At 34.2% G+C, this 16,790-nt stretch overlaps 2 protein-coding genes across 3 annotated transcripts; one reads left to right on the top strand and one right to left on the bottom strand.

Annotated features, from left to right (window-relative positions):
- Positions 1-4,962: 4,962 nt before the first annotated feature.
- LOC111790742 (protein LATERAL ROOT PRIMORDIUM 1-like) lies at positions 4,963-6,855 on the top strand. Its single transcript, XM_023671773.1, has 2 exons — positions 4,963-5,929; positions 6,275-6,855. The coding sequence occupies exons 1-2, from the start codon at positions 5,284-5,286 to the stop codon at positions 6,505-6,507; spliced, it is 879 nt and encodes a 292-aa protein (XP_023527541.1). The 5' UTR covers positions 4,963-5,283; the 3' UTR covers positions 6,508-6,855.
- A 1,120-nt stretch (positions 6,856-7,975) lies between these two features.
- On the bottom strand, positions 7,976-12,291 carry LOC111790741 (phosphatidylinositol 4-phosphate 5-kinase 6-like). 2 transcript variants are annotated; one of them, XM_023671772.1, is made up of 8 exons: positions 10,541-12,291; positions 10,163-10,330; positions 9,925-10,090; positions 9,600-9,716; positions 9,333-9,526; positions 9,018-9,181; positions 8,888-8,927; positions 7,976-8,704 (listed from the first exon to the last, which is right to left on the bottom strand). In XM_023671772.1, the coding sequence occupies exons 1-8, from the start codon at positions 11,683-11,685 to the stop codon at positions 8,416-8,418; spliced, it is 2,283 nt and encodes a 760-aa protein (XP_023527540.1). In that variant the 5' UTR covers positions 11,686-12,291; the 3' UTR covers positions 7,976-8,415. The 2 variants fall into 2 exon arrangements, with proteins under 2 accessions (XP_023527540.1, XP_023527539.1); XM_023671771.1 differs by having other exon boundaries at positions 8,888-8,954; positions 9,057-9,181; positions 10,541-12,289.
- Between the last annotated feature and the right edge of the window lie 4,499 nt (positions 12,292-16,790).

Raw genomic sequence — 16,790 nt, 5'->3', positions numbered from 1 at the left:
CCTTAGATTATCAATAAGAAAAAGAGGAAGGGAATAGAGTAGCATCAAAGGATTTCATCGAGGAAAATGTAAAAAAAAATATTGTTCAAATTATCACAAAATGTTGCAATTCATCTCACATTAAAGAAGAATCAAGCTTCATTTATTGTTAGATGATTACAAATTTTGAGTGGATGATATTTTAGAGTTAAGGTGTTTCTTTAATTTATTTTAAGGCTTATTTACATAGTTGCTCATTATGGTCCTAAAGTTTATGTTACTTTTGTGAAAGAGACTTGAAAAATGTAGTAAAAATGAGCATTTGTTTTTTTTTTTTTTTTTTTTTACCAATGGCTAAGTTTATTTGTTTGAGGTTCGAATCATTCCACAAGCAAGTCAAGCTTGAATGATTTTAAATATGCAACCTAAACTACATATTATTGCAAAGAAACTTAGTCAATGGTTAAAGGAAAGCACAAAGGCTCCTTTTTATTATATAACTTCAAAATTAAAACCTTTAACCTTCTCTGAGGCACTCCAAGAGTAGCAATGTCCTATTTTATGACAATAATTGGCCATTATGTATACTTTATGGTCATAATTAGCCATCATGTAAATAAGCCATAAAATAAATTAAAGAAACACACAACTCTAAACTATCATCCACCCAAAATTTGTAACTATCTAACAATAAATGAAGTTTGATTCTTCTTTAATGTAGCTTGAATTGCAACCTCTTATGATAATTTAACATTTTCTTTAAAGTTTATATTGCACGATTGATGCCAGGTTGTGGCTAAGGATCTTTACTTGGTCCTCTTCGAGCCTGTTTCTAGTAATCATGACAACTCATTGCCCCTAATCTTGTTTATGTCTCTATTTGGTTTCATGCATACTCTTCTTCGTGTATTGGATGTGCATCATTCTCCTCGGTCATATCATGACACTTGTCTGTCTTGACCCTCACTTGGCCGAATGGGTGCCACTCGTGTGTCACTGCCTTGTCCATTTACATGTGGGGTCACATTCTACTATTAGTACGGTTGTGATACAATGCATACACACTAAGTATAAAAAAAAAAAGAGGCTCTTTTCTAGGGAGTGGGCAGTGGAAACCGCCTCCCCCAGCCACCACTGTTAGGCTGCTAGGGAGTGTCCTGCCTCTTGACTATGTTATGATCAAATGTTCTTAAATCTCCATTTGTATTTAGTGGGTTGATTCTATGTAGCATTACATAGACAAATACTTCTACATGAGTGCTAGCCATTTGGATAAGAATCATTATGATAGGTTTTAATTTGGGTGGGATTTGTGGAGGTGAGGTTAGTACATGTTTATGCCTTTCTTGGTTTCTATTTCTTTAATATTTAGATGTTCATATTTTTCAATTATAAATGAGTTGATGGGATATTTTTATTTGCTAGAATGAAGATTCATAGCTATTAAACAACACTTCGAATCCAAAAATCCACTCTCCTACTCCAACTCTCTGTTTTTATCTAGGTGATGGTTTCTTCTATCTACTAGATTAAAAGGGGGATCTGCCATTGCCAGGCTAAGGATATCATGTGTGGCAGTTGGGGGAGCAAACTTAGATTCCAAGAGGTACCTCTCACTTTGGCTCTAACATAATTTTGTGCATACATTATTCTCGAATTTCTTTGACATGAACACTGTTTGCTGGTCAATATTGAATGTGAATACTAACGTGGAAGGCATATGGCTACGCTCATAATAGTTCAAGGTTCAATGCATAATATGACATTCAGTTTCCAGCAGTAGCTTGGCTATCTACTTTTTCAGTTTAGACACTGCCTTCAATGAGGTTTAATCAATGACATTTTCATTTAATATATTTGTGCTCTTTGCTAAGTTCTCCAGTAATTAATTACACCTTTGCATATTTTTTTTGGTTCATCAATCAACACTAATTATGACTGGAACTTTGTCGAGGACTTGTTTCTGTTTGTCTGGGAATTTTTTATTTATTATTTTTTTTAGGTACAGTATCAAAACAAAACAAACTTAAAAACAAGGAACTTTATTTCTTTATATTTTGAATGAAATTTAGTGAGTGTCAATCAATTAATAGTGTCCAACAAAAAGCAACACAGAACAAACTTACTTAAGCTGCTTTAAATTTCTTTAAACTAAAATATTAAGCTTTCTTTGGATAATGATTTTGTTTTTTTTAGTTAAATATCACTTACATCCATCCATGAATTTATTTGTTTGTGTGTCATTTTCTTAGATAGCCAACCATATATTGAAATCTAAACAAAACTAGCAGCTTGTATGATTATTATTTTCCTTTTTATCTTTGAAACTTAGTCGAGTTTGTTATCATACTAGAAAACTAAAATTTGTTACCAAAAAAAAGTAAAGCATGGTTTGGTTTAGGTGAGAATAGGAAGAAGAAAGAAGCATGGTGGGAGAAGTAGGGTTAGGTGATTAGTGTTGGTACATATTCGTATTGGCATTTTGGCGTTGAAATTGAAAATATGGTTGGTTTGGGCTATTATAACCAAAGTCCTATTCCACTTTTTTACCTTTGAATTTGCTTCTCTTTCTCTTTTCCTATCACTTTCTCATCCTACATCCATATCTGTTTTCTTTTCTTCCAATCTAATTCCTATTCTTCATATCTACTCTACAATCAAGTTTTCTTTCTTTCTTTTTTTTGCTTCTGTTTCTTCTTAGTTCTCGATGAAAATGATATCCTAGATACAAAATCTTTCTTATTATTGCAATCTTATCTTTGTTATCTTTGTTATCGTATTGGATCAATATGTTTATGAGAATATATTTCATTACTATTGACATGATTAAGTTATAAGTTTAGTTCTTGAATTTTCAAATTCGTGTCTATTCATCCTTCAACTTTAGTAAGTGTCTAATAGATTTATAAATTTTCAATTGTGTTTCTAAATATATATAAATTTTCAATTGTGTTTCTAAATATATTTTTGAGTTCTCAATTTGGTATCTAATCGTGTCTCTATCTAAATTATTTGACACCGAATTCAAAATTCACATATATGTTGAGGATCTAATTTTTTTTTTTTTTTTTTTTTTTTTTTTTTGTTTATCAACNTTTTTTTTTTTTTTTTTTTTTTTTTTTTTTAAGTTTATCAACTTAAAAAGTTTTCTTTTAAATTCTATGGGGTAATAAAATAAGCTTTTTAGCAAACAATTTTCAAAAGTTTGGGGAAATGGCACTTAAACCACTTCCTTCTCAAGAATACATATTTGTGTGTGTATATATATATATATATGAATTTATGATTGGATTTTTCAACCACCCAACTAAATGAATGATCATTTCATAAAATACTTTTAATAGCTTCAAAATTAATTCAAATTGGGATTACTTTCCCATCAATTAATCATTATTTACAGATTTATAAATTGCATTAAATCATTTTATTTTATTTTATTTTTCCTTTTTGTATATTGATTTCATTATTGCTCCTAAAATTCTATGTTGCAATAATCAATGTTGCGTCTCCAGGGAATACGATTGTTTATATAATCTAAACCTTGATTATTAATGTTAGTTAATTATTAGTTTTATTGCTTAGGACAATTTTAGCATTGAATTTATTATATCTTAAATCATCTTTTATGGTATTCATTTAATTTAGGTTGAACATGATCTTATTTTGTAATTTAATTTTTTTTTTTTTTTTTTTTAACAGAGGTTATGGAGTAATTATTATGTAATAAAAGGTGGGCAGCCCCCCACAAGTGACCCATAAAAAGTAAAAAGAGATGCAGTTAGGGGGTGAAAAAAGGTGAAAAGATAAAAAGTAAAAAGTAAAAGAGGGATTAAAATAAAATAAAATAAAATAAAATAAAATATATGATATGTTTTAGGGGGGACAATAGGGCATAGGGAGAGGGCTATGTTTGGAGGGTTTAGGGTTCCATTATAGGGGTTAGGTGGCCTATTCTCTCTATCCTCTTCACTTTTATATAGACATAGGTGTCGCTTTGGGTAACATTTGGATGAATCTAGGTTTGCCCATAATACACTTTCGAATAACTCTTTTTTCTTTTTTCTTCTTAATTACTATTTCTTTTCTCTTTTTAATTTTTTTTTTTAAAAATAAAATAGTGTTAGCTATGCCATGTGTGTCCCTTCTTATCTAGTTATATTTGAATTTTATGTTGCTATTATTTTAATTAAATTAACACATGTTCGTTTTAAAATATTATTTCTAAACTATTAAAAAAAATTAAACATAACTTTTTTAAATACCTAATTTTTTAGGATTTGATTTTGCCCATTTCCAATAATTATATATATATAAAGAATATGAAATTTTATTTATTCTACGTAAATTTTCACACAAAAAGATATATTACATTGTTTAATATTTATCAAATNATTTTTTTTTTTTTTTTTTTTTGTCAATTTTTGAAAACTTTTTTTAAAAAATAAATGCATTTTTGTTTTGAAAATTGGATATCACTATTTTGTAATAATGGAATATAGAAGTTTGTCTGAATTAGATCAAATATTTTTTTGAATTAAAAAAATTTATAATTAGGGGAAAATAAAGCATGGGATGATTACATTTGAGGTAAGTGGAAGGCAAAATGAATCACCTTCTATTATTATATTATTTTAACTTAACAATAAACCAAATAAATAATAGTTAATTAAATAACTCTTTAATTGATTTGACAATATTTCTTATTAATTAAATAAGTAGTAAATAGTGAAGAAAAAAAGAAAATAATTAAAATTACTCTCTTAACCTTATACAGTGTTCCGTAATTTTTTAGTTTAGATTTTTTATATATTGAATTGAATTTTATTTTTTATAATGATTAAATTTGTGAATTTTAGAAAATATGGAAGATGTTAAGAATCTATTAAATTTAAAATTAAAATTTGTGTAAATTTAATAAATAAATAAATTAATTAATTAAAAAAAAGGAAAAGTACACAATATTGATAGGCATAGCAGAGTTTGAAGAATGAGCTTCATCTTCTTCCTTCCTTCCCGCTCTCTCTCTGTCTCTGTCTCTGTTCTCTGTTACTGTGAAATGAGAGAGAATTCCAGTCCATGAACAGAGCAATAGAATTGCTTTTGGTTTAAGAAATTAATTCTTTTTCACCACACAAACACACACACACACACCGCAAAATCCCCACCTCCCAAACAAACTGAACTCTGAATTTCATCATTTAAATAATACTGTTCTTGGCCTTCTCGCCTCAATTCAGAATAACCCTCTTTCGTTCTCAATCTCAATTTCCAGACCTTTCTTTCTCCTTTTGTGTTAATACAACAATGTTGGGTCTCCGTGATGTTCTATTTATAGCACCGACGCCTTCTTCTCTTCACCAACATACCCAAATCATTTCTTCTGATCATCACCCATCTCTTCCTCTGCCCTCCTCCACCGCTCTTGGCGTCAGCGTCGGTATTTTCCCCCTTCTTGCTGCAACCCCATGTCTCCAGCCGCCGCCTAATCAGATGCCTGATGAAGTTAGTGATCGTAGTCGGAGTTTGGAGAATCTAAAGAGAACCCAGGATTTTGGGTTTGGGAAAGGGGATTCGTTGATCGGCGGTGGTGGAAATCATGGCTACGACGACCAAGTGAAAGGCGATGGTGGCGATGGTTCTCTGGGTGTGTGTAGAGACTGTGGAAACAGAGCAAAGAAGGAGTGCGAGTATCGGAGGTGTAGGACTTGTTGTAAAGGACGTGGGAATCATTGCTCTACGCACGTGAAGAGCACGTGGGTGCCGGCATCTCGCCGCCGTGAGCGGCAGATGTTGGTGGTGATGGATGGCGTCGCCACTAGTGGGTCTTCTGGTTCTTCTTCTGCTGGTGCTAAAAGGCCTAAAGTCTTGATTCCCTCACAGACTACCGCCGCCGCTTCCACTTCCAACGCCACCACTCCCCGGAGCTTCGAAACAACCTCTAGTCATCAAGGTAAACATCTCCCTAACTCTCTCTTTACATTTCTCCATTTTTGTTTCCTTGTGTTTCTTACTGAATTCAGAATCATGAGCATCAATTATGAGATGTTTGTTCACTCTGTTTCTCTCTATGTAATGATTTGGTTACTTGTGTCTTAATGTATAATGTTAGAATAGTGCTGATGAACTTAGGATTAGTTGGGAATGCCTTCTCAAATGCTTAAAACGAAAGCTTTCGAAGTGTTAGAAAAGGGGTTTTAAGCGTTTAGAAAGTCATTCCAAAACGACCCATGATGCTAAAACATACACTTATATACTCAGTTAACCACCATTGGAATTCTCATGACTTTGAAACCAGATGCAAGCTTCAAGAAGTCGTTACCGGGGCAAGTTCGGGCTCCAGCCGTGTTCAAGTGCCATAGAGTGACAGCCATTAGCAGTGGTGAAGGTGAGTTAACTTACCAAGCAACAGTCAACATTGGTGGCCATGTCTTCAAAGGATTTCTTTATGATCAAGGAGCTGATGTTAAAAATGCACTCCCATCTATTTCACAACTCCATTTGGAAAGTGGTAATCACCTCAGGGATTAGACACATTCCTGCTCTCTTTTCTATCACTCTCCTCTTCCTCCCTGCTGAGGATCACCTGAAAACTCGTTCTCGGCCACCCGAAAATATCACATCTCTACTAGATTTCAGTGATCTGCTATGTTATCTATAAGTTCTATATAGTTTTCATGATGAAATGCAATGAATCTGCACTAAATAGAACACCAAAGTGCATAGTTGTAATAGGATCTTCTGTTCTATAGTTTTTGTAGCCCCTTAAGCTAAGATTTCTCAAGTCCAATCTTAGTTGGATACTGATCTTCTGTATATTACTGCTAAGAAGATGTGTAACTTTCATCTACCTTGTCCTATCTCTTCTTTGATTGTCTATCTCGAAAAGTTTTTAGAAAAAATGAAATCATTGATCTTCGATCAATAGAACATCGAGCATCTTCTTGCGAAATGCTGTGATGGTGGGACAGAGATCTTCAACTTTGAAGATTTTCACTGATTTGGAACTTCACCAATTATGGAAGGGCTTCATTACATGTAAGTCATTAATTTGATCGAGACGACCTCGATGGTGAATGTGTAGCGAGAACCCGGATAAGTAAAGTCGGACCCCACACGATGGACATAAGCAGAAGATGAAAGTAAGTGTGAACTCCAGTTCCAAATCCATTGCTTTCTTATTTCGAGTTAGATGAACACTAAAAACTGAAAGGTGGGAAGAAGTGGGAAGAAGAGTAAAGCAGTGAAGAATTACCAAAACTTGAAAACAATTAAAAGAGAAGCATTGATGGAGGAGAGAAAAGGATGAAGGAATGAATGAAAACAGTGTATCATTAACAAGAAGCTATGCATTAAAAGACATGAACAAGATCAATAGGCTCACAAGAAGATGTTCGAGTCTTTTCGTGTAGGACTTGTTGGCCCCTCGTTGTACCAAGACGTTCTTCGAGTCGTTTTCTGTCACTCAAAGTAGTAGAGGTAAGAAGGAAGGAGGAGGAGGGGGGGCCTCTCCTACTCACTCATTTACTCTTCTTTACAAAACCCTTTTTATAACCTCCCTTTTTATAACCTCTTTGCATTGAGTAATATTTAGTACTTAGGAAAAACATCCCATCATTGCTTCCTTTCTTTTTCAATAGAAAACTAAAGTAAAGTGAAATATAAAGTGAGCCAAGGGAGACATCTCCGACCCCGTTTAGCTAACATAGAGAAATCTCTCCACTCTCTCCCTCATTCCCTGTTTGAACATAGATTCCTGGACATCTTAGCTACCGCTATCCTTGAAAAATCTAAAGAGCAAACGAAGAAAAGAGATGTAGTCTCTCACTTGGTCTTTTGAGAGGAGAAGACAAAGAAGAAAGCGTCATTAACGCAAGTTTGTTTGCTTCCTACGTCCTTACTAGTACTAGTAAAGAGACTCTTCGACCAAAGAGGCATCCTGGTAGGAAGACCGACCACTAATATTTGAAAGTTTGGACCCAAAATGAAGTCGAAAAAGAGAGAGAGAAGGGCATCATGATATGATTTCATATCAATGAGTGTAGAAATGAAGAGTGGAGAAAGAAATAAATATAATTACAACTTAGAATTGGGTTCTCAACCTTTGGTTAATAAATGAATTTACAAATTAGTAACAGGTGGGTGAGGTGAGGGTGACAACTCTCATCTATATAACTTTCTAAATCATATCATAATTTTCTAATAACTCTCTAACTTTGAAAGAAAAAAGAATACAATGCATAATTGGCCAAAGCTCTACATGGTTACCTTAATTTATACACCAAATGGTTGCTCTTTCTTTCTTTTTCTGTTCATTTTTCTGTGGCTGAACGCTACAACTCTATCAAAAACCCGATATCATTTCTCACAACGGACCGACTGTACAAGGATGGCCACTGTCTGCAAATTTTGATGAATTGGGTCAGTATAACAATTTCTTCAAGTGTCTTCTAAAAAAATTCTGAAGATGAAATCTCGAAAGCGTTTTGAATATTGTTTTGGATCAACAGCAGAGATCGACGATGGATCGTATTGGAATGATTTATAAGCATGCTCCAGTTTCTTGCTGATATCATAGTCTTGTAGTATGTCGATTATACCAAAGAAAATGATCACATCATGCAACTCCCCAGTGGGTTCTCCTACTAGCTGAGTTTCGGGCTCTCCATGTCTCACCGTCCGCTCTACCCGTGCTGGCATATTGATGCCTAGACTAATGGAAGCCCACCTGCATAAGTAAATGTTCGGACTTCAAGTTTGGTTCGGTGATGATATTGAACAAGAAAGCATCAAGTTTAGAAAGCTAATAGATCAGTAGGAATGTTTCATTAGCAAAATATCGAAAAACAGCACGGATAGTCGAATTTCGATTTTAGGACATGAATATCAATAGTTCATGAGTTCATTCTACCTGGCAGAGTCTTGTTCCTTATCTGCTCTCGACAGACAATCTGTTTCGCAGTCAGAATCTCTACTTCCTGAAACATACATCTTCGAATATCAGATGCGTTTTACTGAAACTATGATTTGGAATAAGAAACTCGAGTTGCTTAAGAAATAATCAACTGGACAGCAGAAACCTGAATGATGGCTTTCGGGTGTGCTCGCTTCCTGATACGAAGTTTCTTGGAAGTGAAGACCAACTAGTAGACTATAGTCCATGATTCTCTCCTGTTCAAGAAAGTCACAATCCTTGTCTACTTGTCTGTATTCAAACACAATGGAAAAAAACCAATAAGAAGTGTAGTAATGAACTTAGCTCATAGATTGAGTTCAAATCTAGCTTGAAATCCTTTGTCATGAACAGAAATGAGTAGCAAAAAGCTGGTAAGGAAAGATGTTGAGAAGGTCTTTACCTACAAAATTCTTGAAACCAGATCTTCTGCAACCGAAATATGTAATTAAGGTCAAGATCTTTTAGGGTGGTTGTTCCATCGATTTCGGCCTCTGGTTTGTCGGTTATACGACCAAGAGACGAACCTTTCAAGTCAAAACGCCTGTGGATAGTGTATTCGGAACAAAACAGATTTCCCATTATCACAAATCGCACCTGTAAAGTAAGAAAATCTGTGAATTGAAACATCCATGGCAGCCATTGTAATGCTTTAGTATCCTTTTAGTACCTTCTTTTGTGCAGTCCCAGTCACTCTCACACAATGAAGGCCATAAAATTTCGTGACGAGTGTATTTTCGAAGGACCGAACGTGCTTGTAATAGGCTGGAAGCATCCTCAAGAGAACCTGCATGTATCTTGGCCTGTTCAGATTGGAATATATTCAACTTACAGAAAATGCATACTTGTTCTAGAGGGAATTAGGAAAGCCTAGGATAGATGCAACAGCCAGCAACTGAACCGAGCGTTCGAGATCGCAAAAGAGTACTAAACTCAACAATGCAATAAGGCAAGAGATCAGAAGTTCTAAAATTTCAAAAGATGTGGAAACTAACTTTAACTTCAGCCTTCCTCATGGTTTTAATCATGTATCTGTCATCATGGGTTAAATAAAAGAAACTCCCGCTCTTTCCGGGGGAAGAGAGTTCCCGAAGGGCGTCGTTTCCACATATCGATAGCATGTAATCAGCTGGATCGACCTCGAACAGTTTCCTAAGAGTCCTGAAATTACAAATTTGAGGTACTAATAAGACAGTGTCATTCACTAAGAGATTATTCACTTTTAGCACTGACCTGAAGACAACAGGACAGTAATCCTTCCATCTGAAGTCAGAAGATTGATGAGGAGGCGTATGCTTCGATCCTTCCGGTGGAAACTTCGTCCACACTTTCTCCTTCGGATCGAAAGCCGATGACTTCAGATCAAGGGACGTTGCTGGAGCAGGCCTTCCAACAGAATGCCTGTGCTATGGAGCAAAAAGATCACCAAGTTGAAATGAAAACATTGGCTAATAGATACACATTTCATTGTGGTAGAGGTAGCTTCAAACTTCATGTTCCATATGATTGATACAAAATCAATGTGCCCCATTCATAACTTTCTCAAGAACATGTCTTTGAACTCATAAAAAAGCAAAGAAAATGCAGCAGAAAAGGAGCAACAAGGTTTACCTGATCCCCAGCTGCAGATTTAGCATGAGTTCATAGTTCTTATGTCCCTTTGATATTGTAACGCCTTGCCTATTTGCTGACTGAAATCCACAAGTTGGTTGTCTTTTCCCTTTGGAGTCCAAATCTTGGAGACGAGTTCCTTTCCCATTTCTCGAACTTGGTTCGTTCGAACTGTCATTAAACGATTCAAAACTAGCATTGCTGATTTTACCATCAACCGATGTTCTTCTCAATCTCCTAATCCCATCACTCCCTTTCCTCGAAACAGTTTGCCTTGGGAGTGAATCGAGGTCGAGCCCCGACCAACTTATCATTTTCTGCGACGGATAGATCAAAATCCTTTCGCCTGAACAAATTACACAATCATTCAAATACTCGCCTAAAAGCTCACGAGGATTCGAGCTCATTTCAGCCCCTGAAGTATCAGATGGATAAAAATTCCCAGTCAGCTCTGTAGAATCCTTACTCCAAACACCAACATAAGAACTCCCATCAGCCCATCTAAAGGTTCCATCCCCTTTAGGGAACCCTTCTTCCCAACACCCATCATATCGATTCCCATCGTTCCAAACCATACTCCCATTGCCACTCATCTTCCCATTCCTCCACTGTCCAACGTAATGATTCTCATTCTTCCATTGATACCTCCCCTGCCCATCTTGACACCCTCTACGCCATTCCCCTTCATAGTAATCCCCATTGGCGTAGTTTTGGGTGCCTTGTCCATGTCTCAAATTCATCACCCAACATCCCCTATAGGTATCCCCAGATGAACCAGTGTAAGTACCTTTACCATCCATATAGCCGCTTTTGAAATCCCCTTCGTAAGTGGCTCCAGAAGGCCAGCTGAATTTCCCCTTCCCTATGGTCTTCCCTTTGTACCATTCACCAACGTACATACACCCATCGGTCCAAAGGTACTTACCATGGCCGTGGGGCGTGCTATCCATCCATTGCCCTGTGTAGAAATCGCCATTGGGGATCGCTTTCTCCGTGTGATGAAGCTCACCAGGACCAGGCTCGTCGTCGGCTGGAGCGACAGACATTGCTGCAAAAATGCTATTAGCCCTCTTCTTCGCTGAGTTTTGTGTTTTTCTCACGGTTGCTTCCCAAGCCTTCACGATTCCGGCGTAATCCTTGTACATTATCACTCTGAAACTTCTCTCATCTCTCTCTCTCTCTCTCTCTCTCTCTTCCTCTCTCTGTCTCTCTCAACTCTCCCTATGTCTTCTCTGCCCTTCCTTCCTCACTCTCTTCCCCCATTTTCACCTGATTTCAAACAAACCCAGATCACAAAAAATCTCTATAATCGATGATGAATCTTGAAGAACAGGAAAACAAAAAGGGGGGAAATGGGACAAGAAAATCCCAGAAACTCAGAAACAGAGAGAGCAATGGAGGGAATCAGAGGAAGAGGAAACACATTCATTCAGATTATATGAAATGGGTAAGCATTCATTCAGATTTTGGAAAACAAAAAATGGGAAGAAAAAGAAGAAGAAGAAGAAGAAGAAGAAAATACAAAAAAGATAAACAAAGAAGGGAGGTGTTTTGATCGATGAGGAAAGCAAAAGGTTGTTGGTACCAATGAGTGATCTCTTTTTCTTTGTTTCTGTAATTTAATTTTTTTTCTTTTTTTCTTTTTTTTTTAATATTATTTTAAAATTTTAGAATCGTTTGGACCAAGAAATTCAACCCCTTTTCATCTCTCCCGAATTCGGTTCCTAAATCCACTAAAAACCCCAACATCTGGAAGGACCAGACTGTCGCTCATTATTCTGTGTTTTTCTGTTTTTTTTTTTTNTTTTTTTTTTTTTTTTTTTTTTTTTTTTTTTTTCTTTTCCTCATTATTTTCTTTTTTAAAAAAAGTCAAGATATCCACCCAACACTCAAATTCTGATCGGTATATTTTTATATTTCTAACATTCAAATTCCATAACGTTCGAACATAATTTTTAAATACTCAAATTTCTAATATAAATTAGTTTTGCGCAGAGATACGTCGGGAGTTGAGGTAAATGAAACGTACAAAAATAATTTTAAAAATATCCCTCCAAGAAATCATGAGACAAATAAAAAATATATATATATTTTTTTTTTTTTTTAATTATATTTTGTGAACAATGGAATTTGAAAGTTGATTTAATTAATTAATTAATTAATTAATTACAATTTTTTGGGAGACGTGCAGGCTACTTTGATAATCCGAACTAGGTCAAAGCCCAAAAGGCCCACTTCAATCCCAAAAGAATTATAAAAAATAATAATAATAATAATAATAAAATAAAAAATGTGGGGCCAAGATGGGGTTTTAGTGGGTTTAAAAGTTGACACTTGTCCTATTATGAAGTAATGAATGCATGATGATGACGACGATGATGGATTATTCAAATTATGTTATAATATTTCTCTATCTTTCTTTTTTCTTTTTCTTTTTCTTTTCTCCCTTTACTTTCAACTTATATTATCATCTTTTTTTTTTTTTCAAATCAATTTATATTACCATTTAAAAATACTATAACACGTCTACTAGAGAGATTTTCACACCCTTGTGAAGAATGTTTCATTCCGACTATAACGAAGTCGGGTATTTGGAGTTACGAAGGTGTGGCCAATGTTTCGTTCCCCTCTCCAACCGATGTGGGATCTCACAATTTACCCCACCAAGACTCACCGTCCTCGCTGACACTCGTTCCGCTCTCCAATTAATGTGGGATCTCACATCAAAATTAATCAAACTCCTCTAACAAAAACGACTATTTTTTTTTTTTTTTTTCGGTGGGTCAAATACAAGAAACGTTTAAAACCAAAGGGCAATTGATGTGGGGGATAAAGGGTGGGCATTGAGTTAATTAGAAAATTTGTAGGGCATATGGCCTAAGGAGGGGCATGGGAATTTGCGAACAGCTGTGGAAGAGAAGATTGGAAAGGGAGGGGTGGAGGGGACAAAGGTAAGTGTGTTGTCCACATAAATAGAGGCAAAGTGTTGATGATATGGAAGAGACAAAGGGACCAACCATCAAGGTTTTCAAGTCTACGACGTTATGTTATGCTCGTGGGGTTGCCTCTCCCCTTTCCATACGATACTACTCTTTTTGTCTCTTCACTGATCGAGACATTCAAAAGACCTGAAGATCGAAACAATTCGATCAACCTTGTCAGATCCCACATTAGTTGGAGAGAGAAACGAATCATTCCTTATACCCATGTGAAAACCTCTCTCTAGTACACACGTTTTAAAACCGTGAGATTAACGGTGATACGTAACAAGTCAAAACAAACAATATCAGCTAGTAGTGGACTTGAGCTGTTACAAACCTAATTCTACTCAACTCAATATTTTAAAATAAAAAATGTAAAATTTTAATATTTTTAACGGCTACGTGAAGTTTGTAGCCTCTCATTACTTGATGGGGTCGATTCCCGTCTATTGACAAACTCCACTGGACACCGTGTGAGAAAAAATGAGCGACACTTATTAAGTCTTCAACAATAAAAGAGCGTTGAAGACAAAGTGATAAAAATAAATAAGCAAGTCAAACATATAAATAACGGCACTCGAGTTTGTCTGCTTGACGTCTATTCAAGCTTAAACAAGTCCACGTGATTAGATTTCGAATATTAAAGTGAGTAGATCGAAATATATGAATAAAAAACAATAAACTAGTCTCCAATTTTTATATAAATTAATTAATGATAATAAAACAGCGTTGAATAATAAATATTATAAGCTCCCATAACAATATCAAACATAGACTTTATGATAAAAATAAATAAATAAATAAACTAAATTATTGATAAAGGACGGCGAGGTATATGTGCTTGCACGCTCGCACCTGCCGGCAGCCGCCACGTTATGGGAGGCGGTTGCCGTCGTCAGCAACGGTCGTTCTTTTTATTATTATTATTATTATTGTTAGTAATATTAGTTTCTAATTGAAATATCTTAGGATTGATCTAACAATTTGTTGGAGTTATGAACTTAAAATTTTTAATGTTATTCTTTATCTAAAACTTTTTTTTTTTTAATTTTAAAAATTAATTATAAATTTAAATTTTAGGTTGAATTAAAAAAAAATTAATTTTCGAAAGTTTAAGTAATTTAAAAAATACGAGGATAAAGTAGACATAAATTTTAAATTTCTGAGACTAAATTTATAATTTAATATAATTTTACGGAACATTTTATTATTAAAAAAATGGATTTAAAAATATTTTTTAAGATTCAATAATTGAGGCATTTTTATATTTACAACCTTTAGGGTAGGCACACTCAAAAGAGGATTTGTTGTTTCTTTGTCATTAATGTTCGAATAATATGGGATTATCATGTGATTATGTTTTTTTTTATTCAATGAAATTACCAATTTAGTCCCTAATTTCACGTAAGTATATTTAGGCTTAAATATCAGTTTCATTTATGAACTTTCAACTTGAATAGATAAATTTTGTTAACACGTGAGAATTTGAATTTCGGACGTAAAAAAAAGATTACATGTCAATTATTGCTAAGTTAGGCTCGTCTCTTGAAATCGTACATGGCAATTTAGTTGGTGCCCGAGGCTTATGGTAAGGCAAATAATTGCTTGTAGAAGTAACCAAAACGGAGAAGGAAGTGTCATTTCTACGCTGCTTTGTCTATCCCTCCTTAGCTCAAAAGTTAGCATAAAATTAGGTAAAGTATGAAAGTGAAGCTCAAAACACTCCCAAAAGGACACAACTTTATGTGTGTGTGTTTCAACATTTAAGCATCCTTTACCCGTTCTTGAACACTTTCGTGTTTTGAACTTTTAAGTAATGATGTAGTCATTGATCTTTAGTTCATAACTTTAATCTTTGTTATGAAAATCGTATCAAAGTCGAGTGTCATTTGACTTCTGGTCTATATAGTTTAGAGATTAATTTTTCTATCTATGTCGGTAAGAAATTCTATTCAATCTTAGTAATATTTAACCGGAACTAAATTGTTATAAGTTAAAGTTCAGTAACTTAATAGTTACTTTCATGAAAGTTTAGAGACCAAAATTAGTTTTTTTTTTTTAAATTGATCTTCATCCATCTGTTGAAGGTAAAAGTATCTATGTTATCCATTTTAGCCCGTAACGTATCGCTATCAGCGTCACGATTTTAAAACGCATCTACCATAGAGAGGTTTCTACATCTTTATAAAAAATGTCCGTTCCTCTCTCCAACCAATGTGAAATCTCACAATCCATTCCCCTTGAGAGCCAGCATCATCGCTTACACACTACCTGGTATCTGGTCTGATGCCATTTGTAACAGTCCAAACCCACCACTAGCAGATATTGTCCGCCCGTTACGCATCGTTGTCAATTTCACAGTTTTAGGAAGAGGTTTCCACATCCTTATAAAGAATATTTTGTTTCTCTCACCAACCTACGTGAAATCTCACAATCTATTAAACCCCTATTCGATAGGTCAATAACCACCGAACTATGTTTCCTTTTCCAAAATTATGTATGATATGGGCCATCATAATGTTTTCTAAAAGGCCAATATATTTTGGGCCCATTGGAGTCATTGGGCTTTATTCTCAATTCGGGTCCAGCACAATAACTTTACTGATGGGCCTATATATCCAATACCTGGCCCATGTAATTATTGCCATTAACAAGAAATGACTGCTTATGGATGATTTAAAAACTAATTATTAATTTATTAATTTTTAATATACATTTATTGCTAATTACATATTGATTTATTATAAACTTATACTATATTATCCTACGCACGTTTTAATTTTAACAAAAAAAAAGTTTATAAGATGAAATAATATATTGGGAAATTTGTGATAATATTAGATTAAAAAATGTGCTAAAGTAGTTTATTATTATTATTTTAAATAATGATATGAACAATTTAAGTCTTTTTATTTTACTTAATTATTTACTGTAAAATTAAATTAAAAAATAATAATAAATAAAGCGAATTTATTATTATTTATTTTAACCAAATTTACTGTAAGAATAATTATGAAATTCACCGCGGAAGATTGTCGGCAGAGTAAAAAAGAGTAAAAAGGAAAAAGGCGAAAAAATGCCCCTCGTGAACCAAAAAGTGAATACAATGGAAAATCCTGCAAAAAGCTGCCATCATCCTTTATTTCCATTTATTTATTATTTCTTTATTTAATAAAAAAATCAAAATAAATGGGCTTTTTTTTTTTTTTTTTTTTTTTTTTTTTTTTTTTTTTTTTTTTTTTTTTTTTTTTTTTTTTTTTTTTTTTTTT

The sequence above is a fragment of the Cucurbita pepo genome, chromosome LG03 (genome assembly GCF_002806865.2).
Source record: "Cucurbita pepo subsp. pepo cultivar mu-cu-16 chromosome LG03, ASM280686v2, whole genome shotgun sequence".
In the NCBI taxonomy this organism is placed as follows: domain Eukaryota; kingdom Viridiplantae; phylum Streptophyta; class Magnoliopsida; order Cucurbitales; family Cucurbitaceae; genus Cucurbita; species Cucurbita pepo.
This window is presented reverse-complemented; position numbering and strand designations above follow the sequence as displayed.